Source organism: Mixophyes fleayi, chromosome 9 (genome assembly GCF_038048845.1).
Source record: "Mixophyes fleayi isolate aMixFle1 chromosome 9, aMixFle1.hap1, whole genome shotgun sequence".
Classification (NCBI taxonomy): Eukaryota; Metazoa; Chordata; class Amphibia; order Anura; family Limnodynastidae; genus Mixophyes; species Mixophyes fleayi.
Window position 1 is genome coordinate 66750425 of NC_134410.1, and position 22229 is coordinate 66772653.

General features: G+C 40.3%; 1 protein-coding gene across 5 annotated transcripts in view; it reads right to left on the reverse strand.

The window, feature by feature from the left end:
* DLG3 (discs large MAGUK scaffold protein 3) overlaps positions 1-22229 on the reverse strand; it is a 146216-nt gene that overhangs the window by 43046 nt on the left and 80941 nt on the right. For 4 of the 5 annotated variants that reach the window (XM_075184494.1, XM_075184493.1, XM_075184496.1 and 1 more), the window contains 6 exons: positions 17008-17058; positions 16713-16837; positions 16403-16572; positions 15702-15838; positions 15466-15610; positions 9160-9313 (listed from right to left, as the gene is read on the reverse strand). In XM_075184494.1, the coding sequence (XP_075040595.1) occupies positions 9160-9313; positions 15466-15610; positions 15702-15838; positions 16403-16572; positions 16713-16837; positions 17008-17058 (782 nt within the window). Of the gene's footprint in view, positions 1-8809; positions 8889-9159; positions 9314-15465; positions 15611-15701; positions 15839-16402; positions 16573-16712; positions 16838-17007; positions 17059-22229 lie in introns of those variants that run through there. The other variant, XM_075184498.1, reaches the window with a different exon arrangement.

Here is a 22229-nt window from a genome sequence, read left to right on the forward strand (position 1 = left end):
GTCTTAGGTCCTTTGATTTCCTCTATCTATACCATTTCTTTTGGAAAACTAATAAGCTCCTCTGAATTTCAGTATCATCTCTATGCGAATGATACCCAAGTATATCACTCCTCTCTGGATTTCTCACCATCTGTGTTAGACCACATTACTGAATGTCTTTCTGCCATTTCAGCTTGGATGTCCTCTCATCGCCCTCAAACTTAATCTTTCAAAAATAATTAATAATAACATTCCCAACAACCAACAGAAGATACCTACCTGACATTACTACTGACAACGTGACAATGTAAGTTTTGGTATTATGAAGTGGAGAAGCCTAGGAGCAACAACAGCTTAGCCGCGAAGCAGTAAACCATAGAAGCTCACAGAACAGGTCTGCAGAGTGCTGAAGCACATAGTGTGTAAAAAACATCTGTCCTCGGTTGCAACTCACTACAGATTTCCAAAATGCCTCTGGAAGCAACATTAGCACAAAACATGTTTGGATTGGGGTCTTGTGGCCAAGCAGCTGCACACAACCCTCAGATCACTATGCTCAATATTAAACATTGACTGGAGAGGTGTAAAGCACACCGCCATTGGACGCTGGATGAGTGGAAATGCTTTCTCTGTATCATCTGGCCGTCTGATGGACAAATCTGGGTTTAGTGAATGCCAATAAAATGCTTCCTACCCGAATGTATATTGTTAGCTGTAAAGTTTGGTTCCAAATCTTAATGCTACAGCACACAATGGCATTATAAAGAACAGAGAGCTTCCAACTTTGTGGAAACAGTTCCTGTCTCTGCTTTGTGCACAGGGGCATTGTAATGCGAAGTCCATTAAAAAATGGTTTCCTGAGTGGTGTCGAAGAACTTGACTGGCTTGCACCAGGCCCTGACCTCAACCAATTTGACCACTTTGGGATGAATTGGAATTCTAACTGCTGGCCAAGCCATATTGCTCAACATCAATGCCCGACCTCAATAATGCTCTTGTGGTTAAATGGATGTGAATACCCACAGCCATGTTCTAATATCTATTGGAAAGCTTTTCCAGAAAAGAGGAGGCTGTTAAAACAGCAAATGGGAGACCAATTCCATACATGCCCATGGTTTTGAAATGAAATGTTGAATGCTGTGCCTGTACCTCGTTTACCTGCAGTTTTGCTGATTGACTTACTCATGGTATTATCTGTTGCCAGACCCGCTGCCTGTTCCTGAATTAGCTGCGCGTCCCGACCCTTGGCTTGTTTATGGACCATCCATATTCGCTATCCGCCCCAAACCTTTTGGATTGTCTAGAGTTATCCATGACCGCAGTCTGCAATCAACCATTTGCATCGTTACTTGTTTGAATTCTGTATACCGCCTGGTGTACTGTTGTCACACTAAGCGAATAGGATGCTGCCTACTTGCTGGAATCTGGAGGTGCAGAGTCTAATGCACCCTGGTTTGGAGTTTGCTGCAAGGGACACGCAGGTCATGGTTCTCCAGAACAGCTAAGAGCAAAGTGGTGAAAGAGAGGCTAGATAGTCCGGGTCAGAGCCGTACGAGTTGTGAGGTGCCAAAACGAGATCCAGGAGAGGGGTCAGCAAGCCAGAGGTCAGTATCACAAGGAGATGCAAAGGAAAAATTCAAAAGAGTAGTCAAGGAGGCCAAGGTCAGGAGCCCAAATATCAAGCAGGAACAGATCAATGAGAGTCTGTAACGCTGGAGATGGACCTAATACTCTGGCACCCTAGTGGTGCCAGTGTCTTCCTTCTCTAGGGGAGAGCTCAAAAGTAATTACCGGCAGCAGTGACGTAAGCAACTGCCGTCTCTGCTTCATGCACAGAGGAGCTGGCCAGAAACATTGTGTCTGGTTGCTTTCAGGGCCCGACATGGAAAAAGGCAACCGTTCCAAGAAGAGGAGAGAGGGGCGGCATCTGACAACTGTACGCCCAGTCTCTATATTTCTTCACTACCTGGTATCGAAGATACATTTTACTCTGAGTTTAAGTCCTGGGGTCCTCTGAATACCTGTGAGAGCATCGCTCTCTACGGGAAAGTCGGCGTGCTATAGGTGAAGACCTCTCTCACATTTTGTTATAAAAGTTTATCTAGGTATCAGTGGAAGCCGTTACATTGAGATGGATAAACTTGCTGTGATTTTACGGATGTAAAATAAACTGCATTTTATTTACATAGCTGAAGTTACATTTATTATATTTCTTGACACTAATGTCCCAGATTTTTGTAGAGCAAGTCTTCAGTTACACTGAATGGTGACCTGCCTGATATCTGCTATTGGAAATAACTAATCCTTAATTATTACAACATTTTTGTAGTAAGAGAGAATGTTATATCACTCAAGGCTTTCTTAAAGGTTAGAAAAAAAAATCACAAATCAATAAAAGTGAAAACAATGAAAAGCCAGGAAAAAACATCTGATTTTATTGGATAAACAAGACATAAAACATTATTATTTTGGAGAGCTCTGCTTTCAGATTCTGTGATGTCTGTTCCCCTTGCATTTAATTACATAATCACAAGTATGTGTAGCGTAATCTCCAACAGCAGCTCTGGCCAAACAGTTGAACACGATCTACCAGTAGATCGTGGCATTGGTTGCCAAGTTGCGCACCCCCCACTGTTTTATTTTTTTGGGTTTGGCCCTTGGAGGCATCCATATTGAGGAAGCAGACCAGAAAAAGTGTGTTCCACTGCTGATGCCTCTGTATACATGGACTACAGACGAGATGCATGTACGTATAATTTCAGACCACTGAAGACTGCAAGAATAAGTTTCGGTATGCATAGATTATTTAAAGGTATCTTTTAATAAATACATTTAATAAATATGATTTACTGACATTGACTTGGCCGTTTTCATATACTTCCATGGCTTTTTTGGAGTGCAAAGACTCCTATTTGAATATATGAACTCTACCAAGTATTGTTTGGATGGATATCTTTGCTCTAATTACTGTTTCCACTAAACAAATTGGTCTTTATAGTTTTGAGCAGGAATGCCTATGTAGTTGATTGTTATTAGTCCATTTTCAATATTTAGGAATTTAACTATTTATGTATTTTATTTTTATTGATGCATGCTCATTTGTTTACCTTTACTATCATTAATAAAATATAATTTTAGACTTAATATGTAGATCACTTATTCTAGTAAAGTCATATTCTAATAAGAATAGTATATATTTTTTTAACCTGGCCTTTTGCGTCAAACTACTTTACAAAAGGTATGCCAACACTGTTTATACAGCACTATCCTACAGGTTATGCAGCTTGAAAGGAGTCAAATCCAACAACGAATCTGCTTTGCCTAATAATAGACTTATAAGAGGATTTTTGTACTTGCGTTAAATCCTTTTCTCTGTGGTCCATATGGGAGACACTGCTACCATGGGGTTGTATGAGGGCGCATTGAGTTGGCACTGAAATAGTTAAACTGTTGATGTAACAGAAGCTCCTCCTCTCTGCAACCCGTGAAGCTCCTCAGTGTAATTGAAAAGCCCCAAGGAAGGGAAACAATAGCATGCAACCAACAAAAGCAACAGAAGAGCGAAGGGTGGGAACGCAGTGTCCCCTAGATGGAATCAGAGAAAAGGATTTAACGCAAGTACAAAGATCCTCTTTTCTCTTTCATCCAGTCTGGGTGTCAATGCTACAATGGGGATGTTCTAAAGTAGTCCCTTGAGGGAGGGAAAGCTCTGTCAATCCGGCCTGCAAATCTTTTTGGACAAAACTTGCATCAGGAGACACAAAAAAATGAAAACGGTAAAACCAGGTAAAGTGTGGACAGAGAACCTGGTTGGCGCCAGGCAGAGCTGATCTGCCAATGCACTGTTGCGTACAGCCCAAGAGGTCCTCCACAGAACGGATGGAATGCGCGGCGACACAATCAAGTACAGGCCGATCAGAACTAATATAAGCCTGCCTGACGGGGAACATTATCCACCTAGCAGCAGTTTGCTTTGTGGCCAGCCAGCCCCTCTTGTGAGCATCATACAAGAAGGAAAGGGAATTCAACCTTCTCATAGTGGATGTCCTGACCACAAACATTCTTAGAGCATAGACCACATCCAATGAAGTTAAGGATTCCTTATTTGAAGAGACAGTCACCTCCTGGAAAACTGGGAACACAATCTCTTGATTAAGATGAAAACCAGACCACTTTTAGCTGGAAAGAAGGCATCTTGCACAATACAGCCCTTTCAGTATAGAATACCAGACAAGCTGAATGACAAGAGAGAGCCCAACGTTCTGAAACTCAGAAAATGTTATGCTGTTAGCTGTCTGCTGTCACTGTAGTACTTACGTGGCGCGCAGTAATCGTCTTACTGAGGAGATCTCGTGAGTGTGAGACTATTAGTCATAGCCTCACTCTCACGAGATCTCCTCTATAAGGAGATTACAGTGCGCAGTGGAAGCACTAAAGGGAGTGGAACAACGGAAGGAGGTAAGCTCACGGGGGCGGGGGGGGGGCACCTCATGGGAGGGGGGCTAAAGGGGTGGGCCTTCACAGTACCCTTAGCCCGGGGGCCTCCCTTCCCTTAATCCGGCCCTGCTCCTAACTCTACCGGGATAAACCCAGAGTTGTACTCCCAAACACAATTTGTGTTAATATACATAACAGAATAATCCTCACAATAGAAGAATCTCAACAATAAGTTGATAACTATTTGAAGGGATTAGTAAAAGTATGTAAATATTCTACAGATATCTATTTGTACAGATATGTGCAAGACAAAACCGATGTAAGTTACTCATCCCTCCAGAACCATGTCTGGGGCAGAGTACCCGCAGATAGAAAGCAGGCTGTCAGTCAGACACAGTATATACTGCAGTGTCTGTGAGGTTAACCTACTCAAGAGTTTCTTCAACTGTCTCCAATTGTCACTTCTACTGCACTGGCTCCAATGGAACATACTGATCTGAGAAGGGGGAGCAGTCCTATATGAAAATGACATGCTCCTACTCAGGTTTTAACCACTATATGTGTGTAATAGTACTTGTATCTGTCAAGTAAATATTATGTGTTATTATTTAAAAGGAAAACAGACAAGCCATAAACAATGACACCACAGAGATAAAAGATAGACAGTTTTCTCTCTATTACAACAAGGAACCTCATTAACTAGTTATTCCCCAGTGGGGTACTTAGCTGCTGAGGACCCAAGGCCTCTGTGAGGATGAAGAGGGAAGGAGATAGCTGCTGTAATTTAACAGCTGATGTCCCTGTCTTCTGTGAGATTAGCAGTAAACTGTGCGTCTGTCATTTAGGCACGAAAAATTCCTGCTCTGGGGAAGACCAAGTACTGCAGAACAGTACTGAAAACAGTCCAACTCCTTGGGCACTTAAATAACACTGATGAGCTACAGGAGATGCAGAGGGGATTAGCTTCTGTCAACAATTACATTAACTGTTTTACTATTTAAGTGTCAACTCGATGCACTCTCATACAACCTCATGGTATGAGTGTCCACTAGATTGGATAAAAGAGAAAATAGATTTTACCTTTTTTTTTTCTTCACCCGATTGGTATGAAAGTACAGATCTATCAAACTGGAGGAATACTTAAGCCTTTTTGTAAATAAATGCAAATACCTAAAAGAGTAGTAAAAGAATGATCACATCACAACATTTATTGTGATGCATTCTGTGTGCTGGACAGCAGTGTGATATAACTGGTTGAAGAAACCATACAAGGGTAGGATATAAGCCTTCCAGTTTGGTTTCCTATCCCTTTACATTAAAGGTAAATTTGTTCCTTATGCTTAAAGCAGCAATCCCATAAAAAAAGAAGTGTTTTTTTTTTACATAAATAAGTGGCAGGCTATAAGAAGAATGTTGGAATTTTCCTTGTTTGTTCTTCAGGCTGCTATTAATGATTTATAATTCTACTGTGCCATGAACTACCATGGCAATCACAGTCACATGACACATTATGTAGTGAGCAAAGAGGCTTTGAGGCTATGAGCTCTCTCTGCTCTGTGTACTGTAAATTCCTCTCCCCTGTGCCTTCACATGACATATTGAGAGCTGTGAACCTGTGTCCCTGTAACTGGCAGTCATATTTTGCAAAATCCAGAGAGATTTTTGAAAAGTAGATTATGACTTGTGGAAGGACAGCAAAATGACTATGGAATGCATGCTTAAAAGGTACTTAGTGTTATTTTTAAAGTCAATGTGGGATTGCTGCAAAACCTTTGTTTTTTTTAGTCTGCATAGGCAAACCGAGGAGGGTTTTCCTAGTGCCTGGAAACCCCCTCCAAGCCTGGGGCACTGCATAATTGAGGTGACTGGACCCTGTCCCCGCTTCCCACGGCTCTGCTTGAAAAGGGAGAGCTGTGTGCACTGAACAGAGTTGGAGAGCAGTCAAGCACTGTCTAAAATTATAGCCATGCCCCCATGCATGCTGGTCATGCCCACTGGCGGTGTGGTGTGGAAACCCCCCTCTACAAATCCTGCGTTTGCCCCTGGTGTGCTAATATATTTACATTGTGTTCTGTTACTTGAATACATAAAACACAAATGACACCCTCTATCACACTGTTTTTTCATAAATCTCGTAATTCACTATAGTCTTTAGAGCTAAGACCATTTCATGACACCCCCACCTGCATATCTTACAACAGTCCCTCTTTTGAGTTCAAATAGTTCTTTACCTCTTTTCTCATAACGATCCATCCCATACCGACATGGGTTAGCAGACATTGCAAGTGAATATAATACAGAGCCGAGGGAAAATGGTTGCCCTCCATCAGCAGGCAATTATAGTACATAATCAGGGTTAATAAAAAGATATGTCCATTAATTTCTACCTTTCTAAGCAACCATTTCACTGAAGCATCTTACTTTAATGTGTAATACAGCATACTACACTATATCAGGGAGCAGGAAAGCTGTATGGAAACACAGATCTGCAAACCTGTTAAATTGTTCCCATGCATGCTGTTAGCTGGGCATTATCGTAAGAATGACAGGCTCAATAAGTGTAAAAAAAAATATAACTACCATTCTGGGAAGTGATAAACAGGTTGGAGGGGTACAATAAATAATTTTATATAGAAAACGGGTGGGGTACGTATACCTGATAACAGCAACACTGATAACAATGACACCGACATAAAAATAACGATTACCATCACTGCGACAGTGAGTATATATCTACATACCAAAATTTAGATGTACAGCATTTAAGGCGGCAATAAGTGGACCTGCCACCTCTATAATGTATTCTGGCGCCGTATCCACCCATTGCCGCCTTAAAAGCGGCAATCGCACTCTGAGCAGCGCGAATGACATGCTTATCAGTCGCCGTTTTTTGACTATTTACAATTTAGAGGCGACGGCTATAAGAGGTGTCGGAGATGCTGTACATCTAAATTATGGTATGTACATATATATATATACTCATTGTCCCAGTTATGGTAATCGTCATTTTTATGTCGGTGTCTGTGTTACTGTCACCGGGAAAGTGACTACCACCAGTAGAAAACACCTTTAATATTTTAATGTTTATGTAGATTATAGCATGGTCTATGCCTGTAAACCCACTAGGTCATGAATGTCACTGATGAAAAATCAAATACAATAGGCTCTAACCTTCCAGTGAAATCTGGGATGAATAGTATTGTTTGACTTAAAACCTGAACCTATTTTCAAGTCTAAAAGTTCTCTTGCTATGCAGCGACCCTGGATCCTCAAACTGTGATAGATTATAATGCAGGTGTCTCAGGCAGTAGCCTGGAGCCAGGACTGATACAAATATCAAGTATAATAAAGCAAGCTCAAGGTTAGGTGCTTGCTCCGGTATACTTGCTGGTTATTGTGAAAAGTTTGAAGAATGAGCATTGCTTTGTATTAATACCATTTTGGTGAAGTGCTTGCTTTAAAATTAAATATAAACTCGAAAATGGTGTGGCGTGGATATGAAAGAATTATATTTTATTGTGCATGATCACCCACAGAAACGTAGTAAAGGCCCAGGGCTTCTACCACTTAATGTCAACAAACCGGGATACTGGCATTGCCCCCAAGCCTAACCAATTAGGCTTGGTCACACACTCTTAATTGTTACACCAGCAGAAGTTATGAACTGTCACATAAATACCAGGATGGCAGGAGTTGTGCCTATGGTAGTTTTAATCCACCAGTGCCCTAAAATTACAAAATTGCTCTTACATTAGCAAGGATGGATCTCAGATGAAGTAATTCCTTCCTTTGTTTTCTCCAGACATTGATTGTAACCAGAACTGCTCCTCTCTTTTTTTATCTCTAATATTAATCCTTGATAGTTCACTGTTACTTGAAGCTCCACATGTCTACAATCGAGCAAATAGTCTTCTCTCATGGTCAAATGCCCTTTTACTAAATTATAATTGCATTGCATAAAACAGACACAAATCTTTTAGACCCAAAAGTCTGCCATGATAACAAACTATTCACCAAATGCATTGTTCTGCTTAGAGAGCGTTCAATTTGTGTAGACTCTGCATAAGAAAAGCAGCGTGACTAAACTCTACTGCCTCCACGTGTCTAACATCACAACCATGAAAATGTCTGCTACATGAGGAATATAGTTAATCTGCATTTAGTTACAGAGAAAGGTTCCTTTTCTGTCAAGATTCAGTAGAGCCTGCGCACAACATACTTTGTCAATACTCTCAATGATCACTTAAAGCTGGTGGATTGCTACAAATTTTAGAGAATTTCCCAAATCACTTGTCATATGCTGCTTCCAACAATGCCTCATTTCTAGGTTGTATTCTCAGTCAGTCAAGACCACCACTCTTCTGTACAAATTGAATAAACAGCATAAACTCACCCTGCTATGAAGTGTACAGTCGCCATGTTCAGTGATACTTTCTGTGTTTGTTCTGTGTCTGCAGTGGGAGGTGAAAACTACAGTTCTTTCGTTTTCTGTCAATGTTTGAACACACCTGTTCTGACTTGTCAACAAAGTTTTTCTTATTCGAAAGCTGTCTGATTACTATACTATACAAAATGTGCTGATTATCACCCCGGCTACAGTGTCACATAGTTCTGGGAGCCTAATTGTATTACTGAACAAATGCTATGAAATGACTGCAGAATGCAAGATAACACATATTGGTGTGTACATGACAGCCTCTATGAAATATGTTTTCTATGTGTCGTGTTACACATGAGCCTCACCTGGTGAAGTCTTCTTCCCCAAGCATGTGTCGAGGGACAGGTGAGAATCTGGATGGGGTGACTTGAGGGGGTTGGTAAGGAGATTTACTTTCCACGCTGCTCAGGTATCCGCCCAGAGTGGAGTTATGGCTTATGTGATTATCAACAGTGAAAGCTGCAAATTCAAGAGACAGATCAACGAGTGAGAAAATGAAAGACAAGAGTAAAAATAGAAGATTAGTGAAAGACAACATTTCAGTGCAAATAACTAACTAGCTCCAAACAGAAAAAAATAGTTTAGACAGACACCATATAAATACTTTAAGGAGATCTGACATTGTAATGTGTATGTTTTGTTTAATAATAAACATGCTGACACATTTTTTTTTTTCGGAATACATATATAGTAGTAAATTATATCTTTGTCATGAGAATGTTTTGATTATTGAAAACACATCTGCAAATCAAAGGTGGAAATATACATACACCAATGATTAACCATCCACAAATAACTTTGGGGTTCATCATGTCTGTATGTGTACCTCAATTAGTACCAGTGACCCTTTTCTAAGGTGGCAATTGCTCACATGGTGTAAGACAGCGTTGGCAACCTGTGACTCTAGAGCCACATGTGGCTCTTTGAGCTTTGAAATGTGGCTCCTGTGACTGATTGTTATTTTCTGTTGTATAAAACTCTGAATATTTTATTTAACCTTTCAAAGTGTATTTTGTTAACTGACCCGAGTCTGACCTTGGCATGTGTCAATTGTCTTGTGAAACTAGCCAGGCCCAGAGACAGATCTCTGAATAGTTTTTGTATGCAGAGGAGTTGGGCTTAGCCAGGCAGAAAGATCAGAGGTGAGAGATTCTCTGAGGTGCCCAAACATATACCTTAGTGATAGAAAATTTACTTTGGGAAAAACTTTGTGTCATTTTGGGCATCCATCTATCTTAGGTGAAAAATAAAATTCCTAAGGTGCGGGGTAGGGGGCCTGCAAGAAAGGGTTTAAAAATCCCTTGTTTCAGACATCAGATTGTCCACTTCTTTGAGGAGGGTCTGCCACAACTGAAATGTGCCATTCTTCTCAATGTTTACTCCTCACACGCCAATTCCTACATTTGTAATAGGGATTCTGGTTTTATTTCCTATTTTGTTTTCTGAACCTCATTTGTGCAAACCTATTGTATGTTTGTTAATTACCTTTTTGTACATAAGCTTGGAAACATTTTTCAGATTAAACATATTTTATCTAGTGTACTCTCCGTGATTCTTTGTGAACTTACGAAGCCCAGGGAGGCTCATGCTACATGTGTATATGATTTAAGTGTGAAACACTAATAAGTGGTTTTCGTGAACGTAAGAAGGCCATAATAAATCCTTTATGGTGGCAGAAAAGGTGTATTCATTGCTAAGTGACTAAGGTGACACCAGTCACGGCCAGCTGTCCAGAATGCTGTATCTGGGACAGGCTGGGCGTTTGTGACAAGCATCAACAAAGTATAGTTGTCCAGGCACCAGCAGGGGTAGATTGGAAAATATTCAGCTGCTAGACTGACCGAGAGCAGCCGCGACTTCCTCTGATCAATGCAGAGGGCTGGCATAGTGTCGCAGACAATACAAAAAGGGAAGGAGAGAGTGTAGTGTACTCTTCCTACTTCATCTATGCAGGCAAGTAAGGGGGCATGTGAGATCTGATGGCATGTGAAGAGGCTGATGGGCATGTAAGGAGATGTGATGGCATTTTGAGAGATATGATGGAATGTGTGTAGGTCTGTAGGCATGTGTGGCGGGGGGTGATTGGCATGTATAGAGTATATGGGAAGGTCTGATGGTATGTATGGGGAATTTGGTTATATCCGATAGCATGTGGGGAGGTTAATGGGTATTTAAGGGGCACGTGTGGATGTTTGATGGCATTTAAGGGGCATGTGGTGAGATCTAGTGGTACGTGGGGATGATTTTATGATTTTTCTGAACATTTTTGCAATGTGTTGGTTATTTTGTTTTCTTGCTGAGCAAGTTATTGTAAATTATGTAATTTTCAATGTATGTGTGTACGGTAAGTTTGTGCATATTTATACTGGGTACATGTATATGCACACACATATAAAAGGTAAATTTGGCTGTTTGCAGTACCTATAGATAATTTTTTGGCTCTTTGTCTCTGACTGGCCACCCCTGGTCTAGGATGTGGCTGACAGATATGAAGTATGTTCAAACCGTTTTGTGAAAGTATCTGTAAGGATCTGTGGAATGTTCAACATCCTTTCTGAAAATGTCTTTTGACTACTAATAGATCTAAGCAGTACCCAAGAGGAGAAACATTAGTAATGTACTTATTTATTATTTGTATTGTATAAGAACATATCCATTAGGCTGGTTACCCAATGGTGTTCGGAAAAAGCAAGTAACGCTGCGTGCCAAATGCGTTTATAAACAGAACTTGCACTTGCGTTAGTGGAGGGTCTGGGAGTGCAATATATCTAGTGAACAAGAGTAAATAGACAATGGTGTGCAACTGCTCCCAACCACAGTAGGTATGGGGCCTTTTCCAATACCAATTTACATACTTTCACTAATGTTAAAAAACTGTAGTAAAAGCAAGAAAAATGCCAGTGAGTAAGGGACCTTACACATGTGTTTGCATATTACCTTTTTAGGCTTTTTTATCTTCTAACAAATAAATTGAATTACTGGATAGTATTATGACTGGGTTATATATGCAGATCAAAGTAATATATCACAGTATACCACCCAGTACCATACCATGTTTTTCAGTAGATTTATTTAACTCTGTAATGACCCGGAAAAGAATAATATTTTCCACTTTTTCACATTCAGGAACACATTAGAGCAAATATATTTGTATTTGGGCAATGTATAATAAACTGGCTTTTCAACATTCTAACTGCTTCTGCTTTCACCTATTTAGGGCCTCACCATTAGTTTATGACAAAATCTACTTCTCCCAAGTTTATGAATACCAACTAGTAAAGTGTTTTTCTCCACAGTTGTAAGGACAGAAATAAATGTAATTTTTATATTCTTCTCATTTTCTTTTTAAACCGGTGAGGTACCAGAGGATCCTAAAGGTCAATAATAGAGTAGTAATAGAAGTAAAGTAAAAAAAATCTATTAGTAATACACCAACTATATGTTCTTCCTGACAGAGGAGAGCTGATTGTGGCTCCTGTGGCTGTTCCACGGCCTGCACCACAATAGGGAAATCCTTAGTGACATAGCACGATGACATCACAGGATTACCTTTACTAATGTGGGAGTGACTAGTGTTTATGAATTAGCTATATATCACTTTAGATGCTATGTGAATGGAAATGTTAACCTCAGGCTAGACACCATGTTCAATAGACACTTGTGTGTCTCTTATCATGGACATAAAGTAACAGCAATGTTTAGGGAGTGTCCCTCCTCAGGCTTGGTCTGGCATCACTACTGCAGAATACTGTTGGGTTCCTTTAAACTCAGAGACTAACTGGAGATACACTGCTGTGCGGTCTTCAATTTAGGGCACATTTGTACATATGTGCATGTGAGGAAACGGGGTGCTGCTGGACAGAGAACTTTGTATTCGTCACCCGTTTCTCACGGTTTAATGTACTCAGGCAAATGACATATTGTTACACAAATTCCTAAACATAAAAAAAGCAGTAAGTTAACCCATGGAAAGGGGATAGGCTGACCCAGCCAAGGATGTTGGAAGACTCAACTGCCCTGGAACTCTATATCGATGCTGTTTTTATTTTTTTATTTTTTAGAGAGAGAGATAGAAGAGAGAAAGAGGAGGGAGGGGGGGGGGGAGGGATGGGGGGGAGGACCTGGTAAGAGCTTCTGAATAAAATAGCCTTTTAAGTAGCGGGCATATTTGCTTGATGAAAGGAGTACCAAAAGTTCCACACCTTATTGAAATTTATAATTTTGTCATGGAGAAGGCTGGTGATGTATTCCATAGAGGCCATGTACCACACACGAGAGACTACACTTTGGAGGCTAGGTGAATGGAGGGACTTCCATTCCTTCGCTATCTGGAGGCGAGTAGCGGCACAGATGTGTTGAACAAGTCTATCTGCCTGTTTAGTTAGGCCTTTGACCCGGGAGCATAGCAGCATAACCATTGGATCAGGTAACACCTCAACATCTAAGATTCTTGTCATTAGGTCAGCCACCTGGGACCACAAATTTGAAACACTAGGGCATGTCCACCATATGTGGTAGAATGAGCCCACCTCCCCACAACCTCTCCAACATGCGTCTGAAGTGCCAGGATATATTATATGAAGCTTTGAAGGCACTAGATACCATCTTGTATATACTTTAAATGTGTTTTCTCGTATTGAGGTGTTAATGGAGATTTTGGAGATTCTCACCCTTAGCCGGGACCATCCCTCCTGATCCAGAACTCTACCAGTATCCCGAAGCCATGCCGCCTCAAACGATTCCGCAGTGTCAGTTTTTGGTTCCAGGAAATTATGGTATAGTTTAATGTACTTTTTAATCCTTGGCCCAGTCTAAGTATATACACCAGAGCATCGGTGTATTATGTGTATTATCATTTCATGTTGTTAGGTAAATTTTGCCCTTGCTATTACCTGCGATATTGTATGTAGTATAAATATAAAGAATATTGCCATACTGTGTGAAACTAACTGGACAGCAGCAGCCATTTTGCTTGTGCTAGCTAATGTAATTACCATTTGTCTCAAATGTCCATTGTTATGAGGTGCAGCTTAGATTTGGTTTGTAATCAGAACAATGTCTGAGTTAACTAGCTGGCAGCCCATGTTAATTAGCTAGATCAACAGGTAATCTGAGAGGTAATTAGGTTAGAACTTCTAGATGATATACAATGTGCCTCCACAGTAATATATTAGGTGAAATAGCATTGGGAAATGTATCAATATGTATCAATATAAATGTTATTGTATCAAAATGTATCACAGACTCGGATGCCGTACACTGCTGATGCAATGTGTCAAAAGTTTTGTTTCATGTAAGCGTACAGTGTAATTCCCTGATGTAATATTGTAACCTCATGTTTAGTGTATCCAGCCAAAATAGCCAATTGAGTCAAGCCATTCCATTGTAAAATCAAGGTAACCAGGATAGTATGTCTAACAGCTAAAGTGTCCACTGAGAGACCCCTTCTGTAAGGGGGAGGTTTGAGACTTTTTGACCCCACTTCCTGTGTATACAGCAGAGAAGATAGGGAGAGCAGAATGTCAAGGGAGCTATTCTAGCTTGGAGGATCCTTGTGTACAAGACATCAGCGAAAAGAACTCTGGGCCAGGCATCGTGGTGCCGCTGAAGGAAACCCTACAAGGACAGGGTCTGTGTGAGCCAGTAACTGTTTTGCTAATCGGTAGTGGAAATATTGCGGGAGGATAAGACTCTGAAAGAGACTGAGATTATTACTTTGGAGTGCTAACTGCAAGAGGCTGCTGGAGGATACATGCTACCATTTACCCTGTAACTTGTGAACGTCTTGTAGTGTTGTGCTGTCGTAATAAAGTCTTATTTTGGATATATTCTGGTCTACCCGAGTGAGTTGAATCCCACAGAGGGTAACTGCCATCCCAGCTAAGGGTGGTATCCTCACAGTGCAGTATGAATGATTTCTGGAGTAGTAGGATTTGTGAGTTCAGTCGCTAATCTACTTTACATTATAATGGCAGGAAATTAATTTTTTTGAAATATGGTGTATTCTATTTATCGTTTATTAATAAAATCCTGTTAAAGTAAAGTTGTTTTGAAAAAAAAAAAATTGAAAGCAATTTAAAAAGTCTTAAAAACTTTTTTAGGTTACAAAAGTTGTTTATGCCAATTAACCTCAACCAACATCTATTGAGCTGAGGCCAGCAATGGAACGTATGTGGCCAAAGCATTCTCCCAAGGCTGGATTTGAGTGTGCCGAGAACAGCTCACATCCTACTCAAGAATGACTTCTTTACTATAAATGTTGCAAAGTGGCTGCAAGTTTTCTACTCCTTTCATACCAATTTAACACTTTCTGCCCACTCCACTTTTATAAATATCTTTAAACAGCAGCACTGTCATTATAATAAGCACTTGTATAAGACATATTTAACACAAAGGGCTATATTTACTAAGCTGCGGATTTGAAAAAGTAGGGATGTTGCCTATAGCAACCAATTAGATTCTAGCTCTCATTTTGTACTAGGTACTAAATAAATGACAGCTAGAATCTGATTGGTTGCTATAGGCAACATCCCCACTTTTTCAAACCCGCAGCTTAGTAAATCTAGCCCAAAGTCACTGACAAATCAATGTTGCATCAAGATTATACTCACTGCTGGCATAGTCAGGGGGAGCATAAATCTCATTGAGGTGAACGGGGCCAGGTTTAGCTACTTTAAGATAAACCATATCGGAGGTGTTCTTCAGTGCAGCCACTGCCTCTTCATGTCTGACATCCTGCAGGTTAGTGTTATTCACCTGCGACAAGACAAGAGATAGCAGACGATTACTGAAAAGAGACAAAATATGTTCCTGCTGTTGGGTTACTGTTAAACAATCTGACACTCACTGCCAAAAGTCTGTCTCCAATCTGCAGTCTTCCATCTTTCTGTGCTGCTCCCCCTTCAATAATCTTAGTAATGTAGATGCTGTTGTCCCCTGGAATGTGCTGGTTCCCAATGCCTCCAGCAATACTGAACCCCAGCCCTGAGGAAAAATGAGAAAACATTACAACTGCAAATCCCGATGCATCTGTTTTTTGGGCAATTGTTTATTTGTAATATATGGTCATGTATTTGGCATGCCTTTGCATTTACATTCTAACTATGCAGTGATTGTATACTTATTTACCTGTACAATAAATCCCACTATCAGAATTAGGCACCTAGCATTTATTTTAGGCTTAGCAAAATTACAATATCTAGTATTGGTGCTGCCACCAAGTGGTTAAATGTAGCTAGTATTTTAGCTGGTAAATGGCACAGATGGAAATTCAAGAACTTATTTTCTGATAACTATGTTTTAACTAACTCTCACCACAGACCATAAATCACTTGACAACACAAATTAGTGATTTATTCAGTTTGCATTTTTCAAAATTACTGACACCACATCAGTGTATACATTTCAATAAAAATATAAACAGAAAATCCAGGAATCTGTAAAAGTCAATAAAATCATGAAATCCCCAAATTGGAGATGAAAAGGCACCAAACAATATAACTGGACTTTATCTATCTTTCAGTCCACATTGATCTTTTACACACTGACCTTTAGGTCCTTTAAGTAGATTAACCTCCACAATGGTCTCTGGAGGACTCTGTCTGCGCCGGACTAGAAGCCTCACAACAGGACCAGCCTCCTTCAGAGCCTCCACTGCTTTACTATGCACAACCTCCGTTACATCTACGTCATTGACACGCAGGACGCAGTCAGTCACTCTGCACAGAGAGCAAAGCATATTGGCTATACAATATTTCTGGAGAGTCAGTGGATGAATATACATTAAAAAAGTCAGTGGAAGTTGAAAATAGGATAATGATGCTTCCTATTGTTAGTGATAACGATGACCATCTCTCACCCTAGTCTCCCATCCATTGCTGCAGCTCCTCCAGGAATAATCTTTGTGATGAATATTCCAGGATCATCAGGAACGTGCGGATTATCAATTCCACCAGCAATGCTGAATCCCAAGCCTGAGTTTCCCTGCAAAGTTTATAAATACCAAAGCATAGATACCAATATTAAAATTGAATAAAAGGAAGTTTGGGGGGTGGGTGGGGGCAAAAAATGTATATCTAGTAGTTTACTGAAAGCATGGAACATCAGAGAGAGAATGACTGTCAGTAAGGAGTCACATTGTTTTTCAAACTTACCCTCTCTAATACAATCTCTTCATATTTATATAAAGCATCACTTCCATTTACCTGCAAAAAAAGAGTGAAATGACAGATTACAGAATGACAAATTCCAGACAGACTAAAACTTAATGGATAAGCAGTGTCATTGCGGTAAATCACAGGCTGGATATACAGAAGTTGAGACATACATTCTCATTTAAAAAACTGTGGTCCTACATTGGACTTGCTATTTTGTGTCGTCATGAGTCCATTTTTGGATATTTGTGCCCATGGTTTAGTATGACAAGATGGCAGCCCCAGCAGAGTGCAAAGTATTGCTCCTGTGAAAAGAACCTGCGTAGATTCCTCTGTACTCAAATGTAAAAACAAGATATTAGGGGGTGACCTCAGAGTCATTTTCTGTACTGACTCCCTGGCAGCCTTAAGAAAAGGTGTTAATTCCTTATTCACATGAGCAGGAACACAAAAAACACCTCTGAGCGTATATAATATATCCCCTCATCTTTCTCGTCTTGCCCAGCTGAGTAGGCAGTGTGAGTGTAGTTAAAAGTTTGTTCCTTTTTTGCATGGGGCTTGTCTATGCAGGCCCAGAGCAGGATCCGGTAGATCTCAGGATCGTGCTGGAGGTGGTAAGTTACCTGAGGCAGGGGGTGGTTCCCCAGGACCTCTGTATACTACCACATCGGTTAAATAGCGACTGCCACATCATAACCAGCACCGCCAGAACATCACTTCTGGGATTCTATGCCACTGCAAGTGAAAAGGGATACGGGCTCTAGGTACACATTGGCCCGATGATTGCACGAAAAAGCTCCAATCAGCCGAGATACAAACGTTTGTTTAGATATCGTGTGAGTGTGTACAGTGAAACAATGATCTAAAGTCGTCCCAAAGTCCCGATCTTCGTTTCATTTGGCTGTTCGTACTGTTTAATATTTTCCAACCAATCACGTAGTGTGTATGCACTCATGCTCACGATCTCCATAAAGTTTACAGAGTGGGCTCTTTTCAGCCGCTGCTAGCAATGAATGTCCCGGTGAATAAATGTAGAGAGTGCTGTAGAAGGAATAATTCATTTGTTTGTTCTGAGACAGAATGTTTTGTTTCAGAGTCACAGATGCTAACGAAATTCGTTAGGACATGTGGATGTTTTAATCAGTGTGACAATAATAAATCAATGAATATTGTGCTGTCATTCTCTGAAGACTAGAGGACCAGATGAAGAGCACAGTTCTGAAAGTAAATTATGTCAGTGTTTATGCATGAATCACACACTACAGGGTTTTTGTCCAATAATCAGCTCAACCAGCCGACATACGACCGCTTGTTCGAAAGTCGGGTCAGAGTGTGTAGTGACACAATGGTCGAAAGTCTGCCCAAATGGACAATTGTCGCCTCATTTGGTTGGTCGTACCGTTCAATGTTTTCCGATCAATCACCTAACGATCATGTAGTGTGTATGCACTCATGCCGACGATCTCCATAGAGTTTACAGAGTTGGGCTCTTTTCAGCCGATGTTAGCACTGAATGTCAGAGTGAATAAATGTAGAGAGTGCTGTAGAAGGATTAATTCATTTGTTCATTCTGAGACAGAGGGCTAGATTTACTAAGCTGCGGGTTTGAAAAAGTGGGGATGTTGCCTATAGCAACCAATCAGATTCTAGCTATCATTTTGTAGAAGGTACTAAATAAATGAAAGCTAGAATCTGATTGGTTGCTATAGGCAACATCCCCACTTTTTCAAACCCGCATCTTAGTAAATCTAGCCCAGAATGTTTCGTTGCAGAGTCACAGATGCTAACGAAATTCGTTAGGACACGTGGATAGCTATAACAATGAGGTTTTAATCAGTGTGACAATGTGACAATAGTGAATGAATGAATATTGTGCTTTCATTCTCCGGACTAGAGGACCAGATAAAGGACCAGATGAAGAGCACAGATTTGAAGGTAAATCGTGTCAATGTGTCTGCATGAATCGCCAGACTGATCGGACCTTGAGTCGTAGGTATAATCGTTTGAGATAGCAAGCCGGTCGGAAAAAATCTTCAGTGTGTACCCAGCTTTAGTTGTATTGTTCTTTTTATTATCCTTGTAGGGCCTGTGGGGAAATAGAAGGTCTGCAAAACTCATCATAGGGTCTGTGGAGCTTGTGATAAGGAAATACGAGCAGGTAATTCAGAACCAGTGTTTGTAGATTGCACACCTCAAAATAAGAGACACGTCTGCCACCAAAGCAATTAAAATAATTAATAGACTGGATGAGAAAATTGTTTGTAACAAAGAAGGATTTGTATGTACAAAAGATTCAGGTCACAAATGGGATTAGAGGTGGATTAAATACCAGGACTCTGTACGTATGTATCAGGGTAATCTGTTGAACAAGATTGGTCTTCAGATAGTGAAGAGGGTTAGATCAAGGAAGAACACAGATCATTTTATTTAGATATAGTAAATACTACTGAATCAAATTAATAAAGCCATGGGAATCCACGATGCACTAACCACTGCAACATTACAGGAAATCTTGGCAGTGTTCTTTGTACACAATGATATTAAGGGTTTTTTTGCTTGTTTTTTTTTTTTTTTAAAAAAAGAGTGGAAGCAGACAGATAGGCATCAGTCTAACCCTAAAAGGATTGAAAAAATATATCATTTCTCAGTGAAGTGGAAGAATGCTATTGATATTTTTATGTGAAACTACCTTGGACATGGTAACGCTCTCTGAAAAAACTGTAGCCTCAACAGGAATGGACAGAAGAGTGCTTTGGCTATGGCTTTATGCAGTTTATTCCTTTTAAAAATATAGGTTGATCATGCTCTCTTTTGAGGGTTATTTACTGTTTGGAGATAAACGGAGTACAACAGTCCAAAGAACGATTGGAAGATAATTACATAATTCAGGATTCAAAGAGACTGTTGTCTGCTCATAAGCAGTCCAGGGAGGAAAGGAGGTATCGCGCTAGCAGATATTATTCCAGAAAGTCTGAAAATAATACATCTAGACAGTCCGTTTGTAGTCTTAGGGACATAGAGAGAAAATTTAGGACAAACAATCCCCAATGACTTGGGGGCAAACTCAGCTCCAAAAGTCTGTTTTGGGTGGCAGGATATCAAATTATACTGTATACAGAGTTGGGTTGTAACCACACTGGATCTACTTGACAAACATTATAGCCATAGGTAACAAGATAGAATTCAGGGAAGTAACCAGAACAAATATTTTCATAAAGTCCTGTCTCCACAGTGCGAAAGGGAGCGTTATACAACAGTTTATAGACACTTTTGGAAAAACATGTCACTAGTCCCGGCCAATCAAAGAGAGACAGGTTTTTATTTTGTACCAGAAGTACAAAAGCAGTCAGGAATCTAGAGAAAAATACTGGGTTTACAAAAACTGAGCGAGTTTGCACAGGCAAAACACTTTTGGATGGAAACAGTATATAAAAGTAATAGAGATAGAGAATTTTGCAACATCCAAAGATCTGCAATATCTTATGTACATATTCCAGTAGCATCTCAAATCATTGCCAATTTTGACACTGGGCTCCAATGTCTAATTCATGTGTCTATGTGTCCCTGATCACTAAGGTGTTGGTGGTATTAATGGCGGCACGCTGGTTTGGCCCTATCTGGACGATCACTTAGTGGTAGGAAAATCAGAAGACATCTCAAAGCAGAATGGACAAGGTGATCAATTTCTTGGAAAATTTCAGATGGATCATAAACAAACAAAAAAGTAATTTGATAGCATCACAGCAACTACAGTTCCTGGGCGTATATACAGCGAAAGACAAAGTGACATATCAGAAGAGAGACTAGACAAAATGAGACGGCTGATTTAACGCATTCTACTGCAACAGAATCCTTCAATAAGAGATTGTTCCAGTCTTTTAGGCATGTTTGCATCTACAATAGAGGTTATGCCATGGGCATGATGGCACATTAGATGCTTGCAACTGGAATTACTCAAATTATGGGACCACAGGTATGAGTATCTGGATCAAGGGATCGAAATAAAAGAGACAGTCAGAGAGTCCCTTAAGTGGTGGAAGGAAGCAATATGGAAAATACGGAATACCCCTTCCAGAACCAGAATGGCTATATTGACTATATTAACAGACTCCAGTATGGGGCACATTAGAACTCACAGATGGTACAAGATACCTGGAGTCAGAATGAAAAAGAAGCTGCACATAAACATCCTAGAAATACAAGCAATGTGGACAGCAATTATGCATTTTCAACTTTTCTTGCACCATACACATCTCAAAGTGTTCTGATACAACCAGTGGTAGCATTCATAAGCAAATAGTGTGGTACCAGGAGCACACTTATGATGAATGGGCTGGCACCAATTATGGCTTGGGCAGAAAGCAACATAATTTCTCTGTGCACTTCATGTAGCAGGCAGAGACAACAGCTAGTGTTATCAAATTCAGCCAGGTGCAAGGTCACTGAACTAGGAGGTATTTCGATATTGAAAAACAACAAACCGATATAATTGCAATGGGTCAAGATACCAAGCTAGAATTCTCATCTGGGGTAGTTATTCCCTCTCTTCCCACAAACCTTGAGAAAGATCAGCAAAGAAGCAGTGAAGATGATCGTGATTCTCCCCTTTTGGCCTTGGCAACCATGGTTTGCCATAGCCTCGGAAATGCTTCTAGAACAATCATGGCCTCTACCAATACGACCGGACCTCCTGTACCAGGGATCAGCACTGCACCTGAACCTGATTACACTCTCCTTGAAGGACATGGCAGCCCCAATATTCCTTGTTGTTGATTACATTTTTCAGAAGAAGCTAGGGAAGTAATTGAAAGACAATGAGGAAGACGAGGGGCTACATTATATAAGCTCAGGTGTTTTACTTTTCCTGTCTATGCTCTGCTGAATAGGGAGTTAACCCATTCATTAGGGTTGACATAAAGTCCTTTTATGAAACAAAATTAACAAGTAAACATCATTTTTTTATTTTTACCCCTGCAAAACAACCTGATTTTTACATGTCCTCAGACATGGCAGAGACTGGGCATTCAATGGGAATCCTTTGCGCCAACTACAGCTTTTTGTGCACAGTTACCAATGTAATAAAATGTGCAGATGTGACAATGCCATAAATTAAATAAGACATGAATGAAGCAGAAACTATCTGCATTTTATGAGAAACATGACAAAGTAGTAATCGTTTACATAGGTGGCCCAGACGTGATAGTAGGCAGAACTTGGAATTG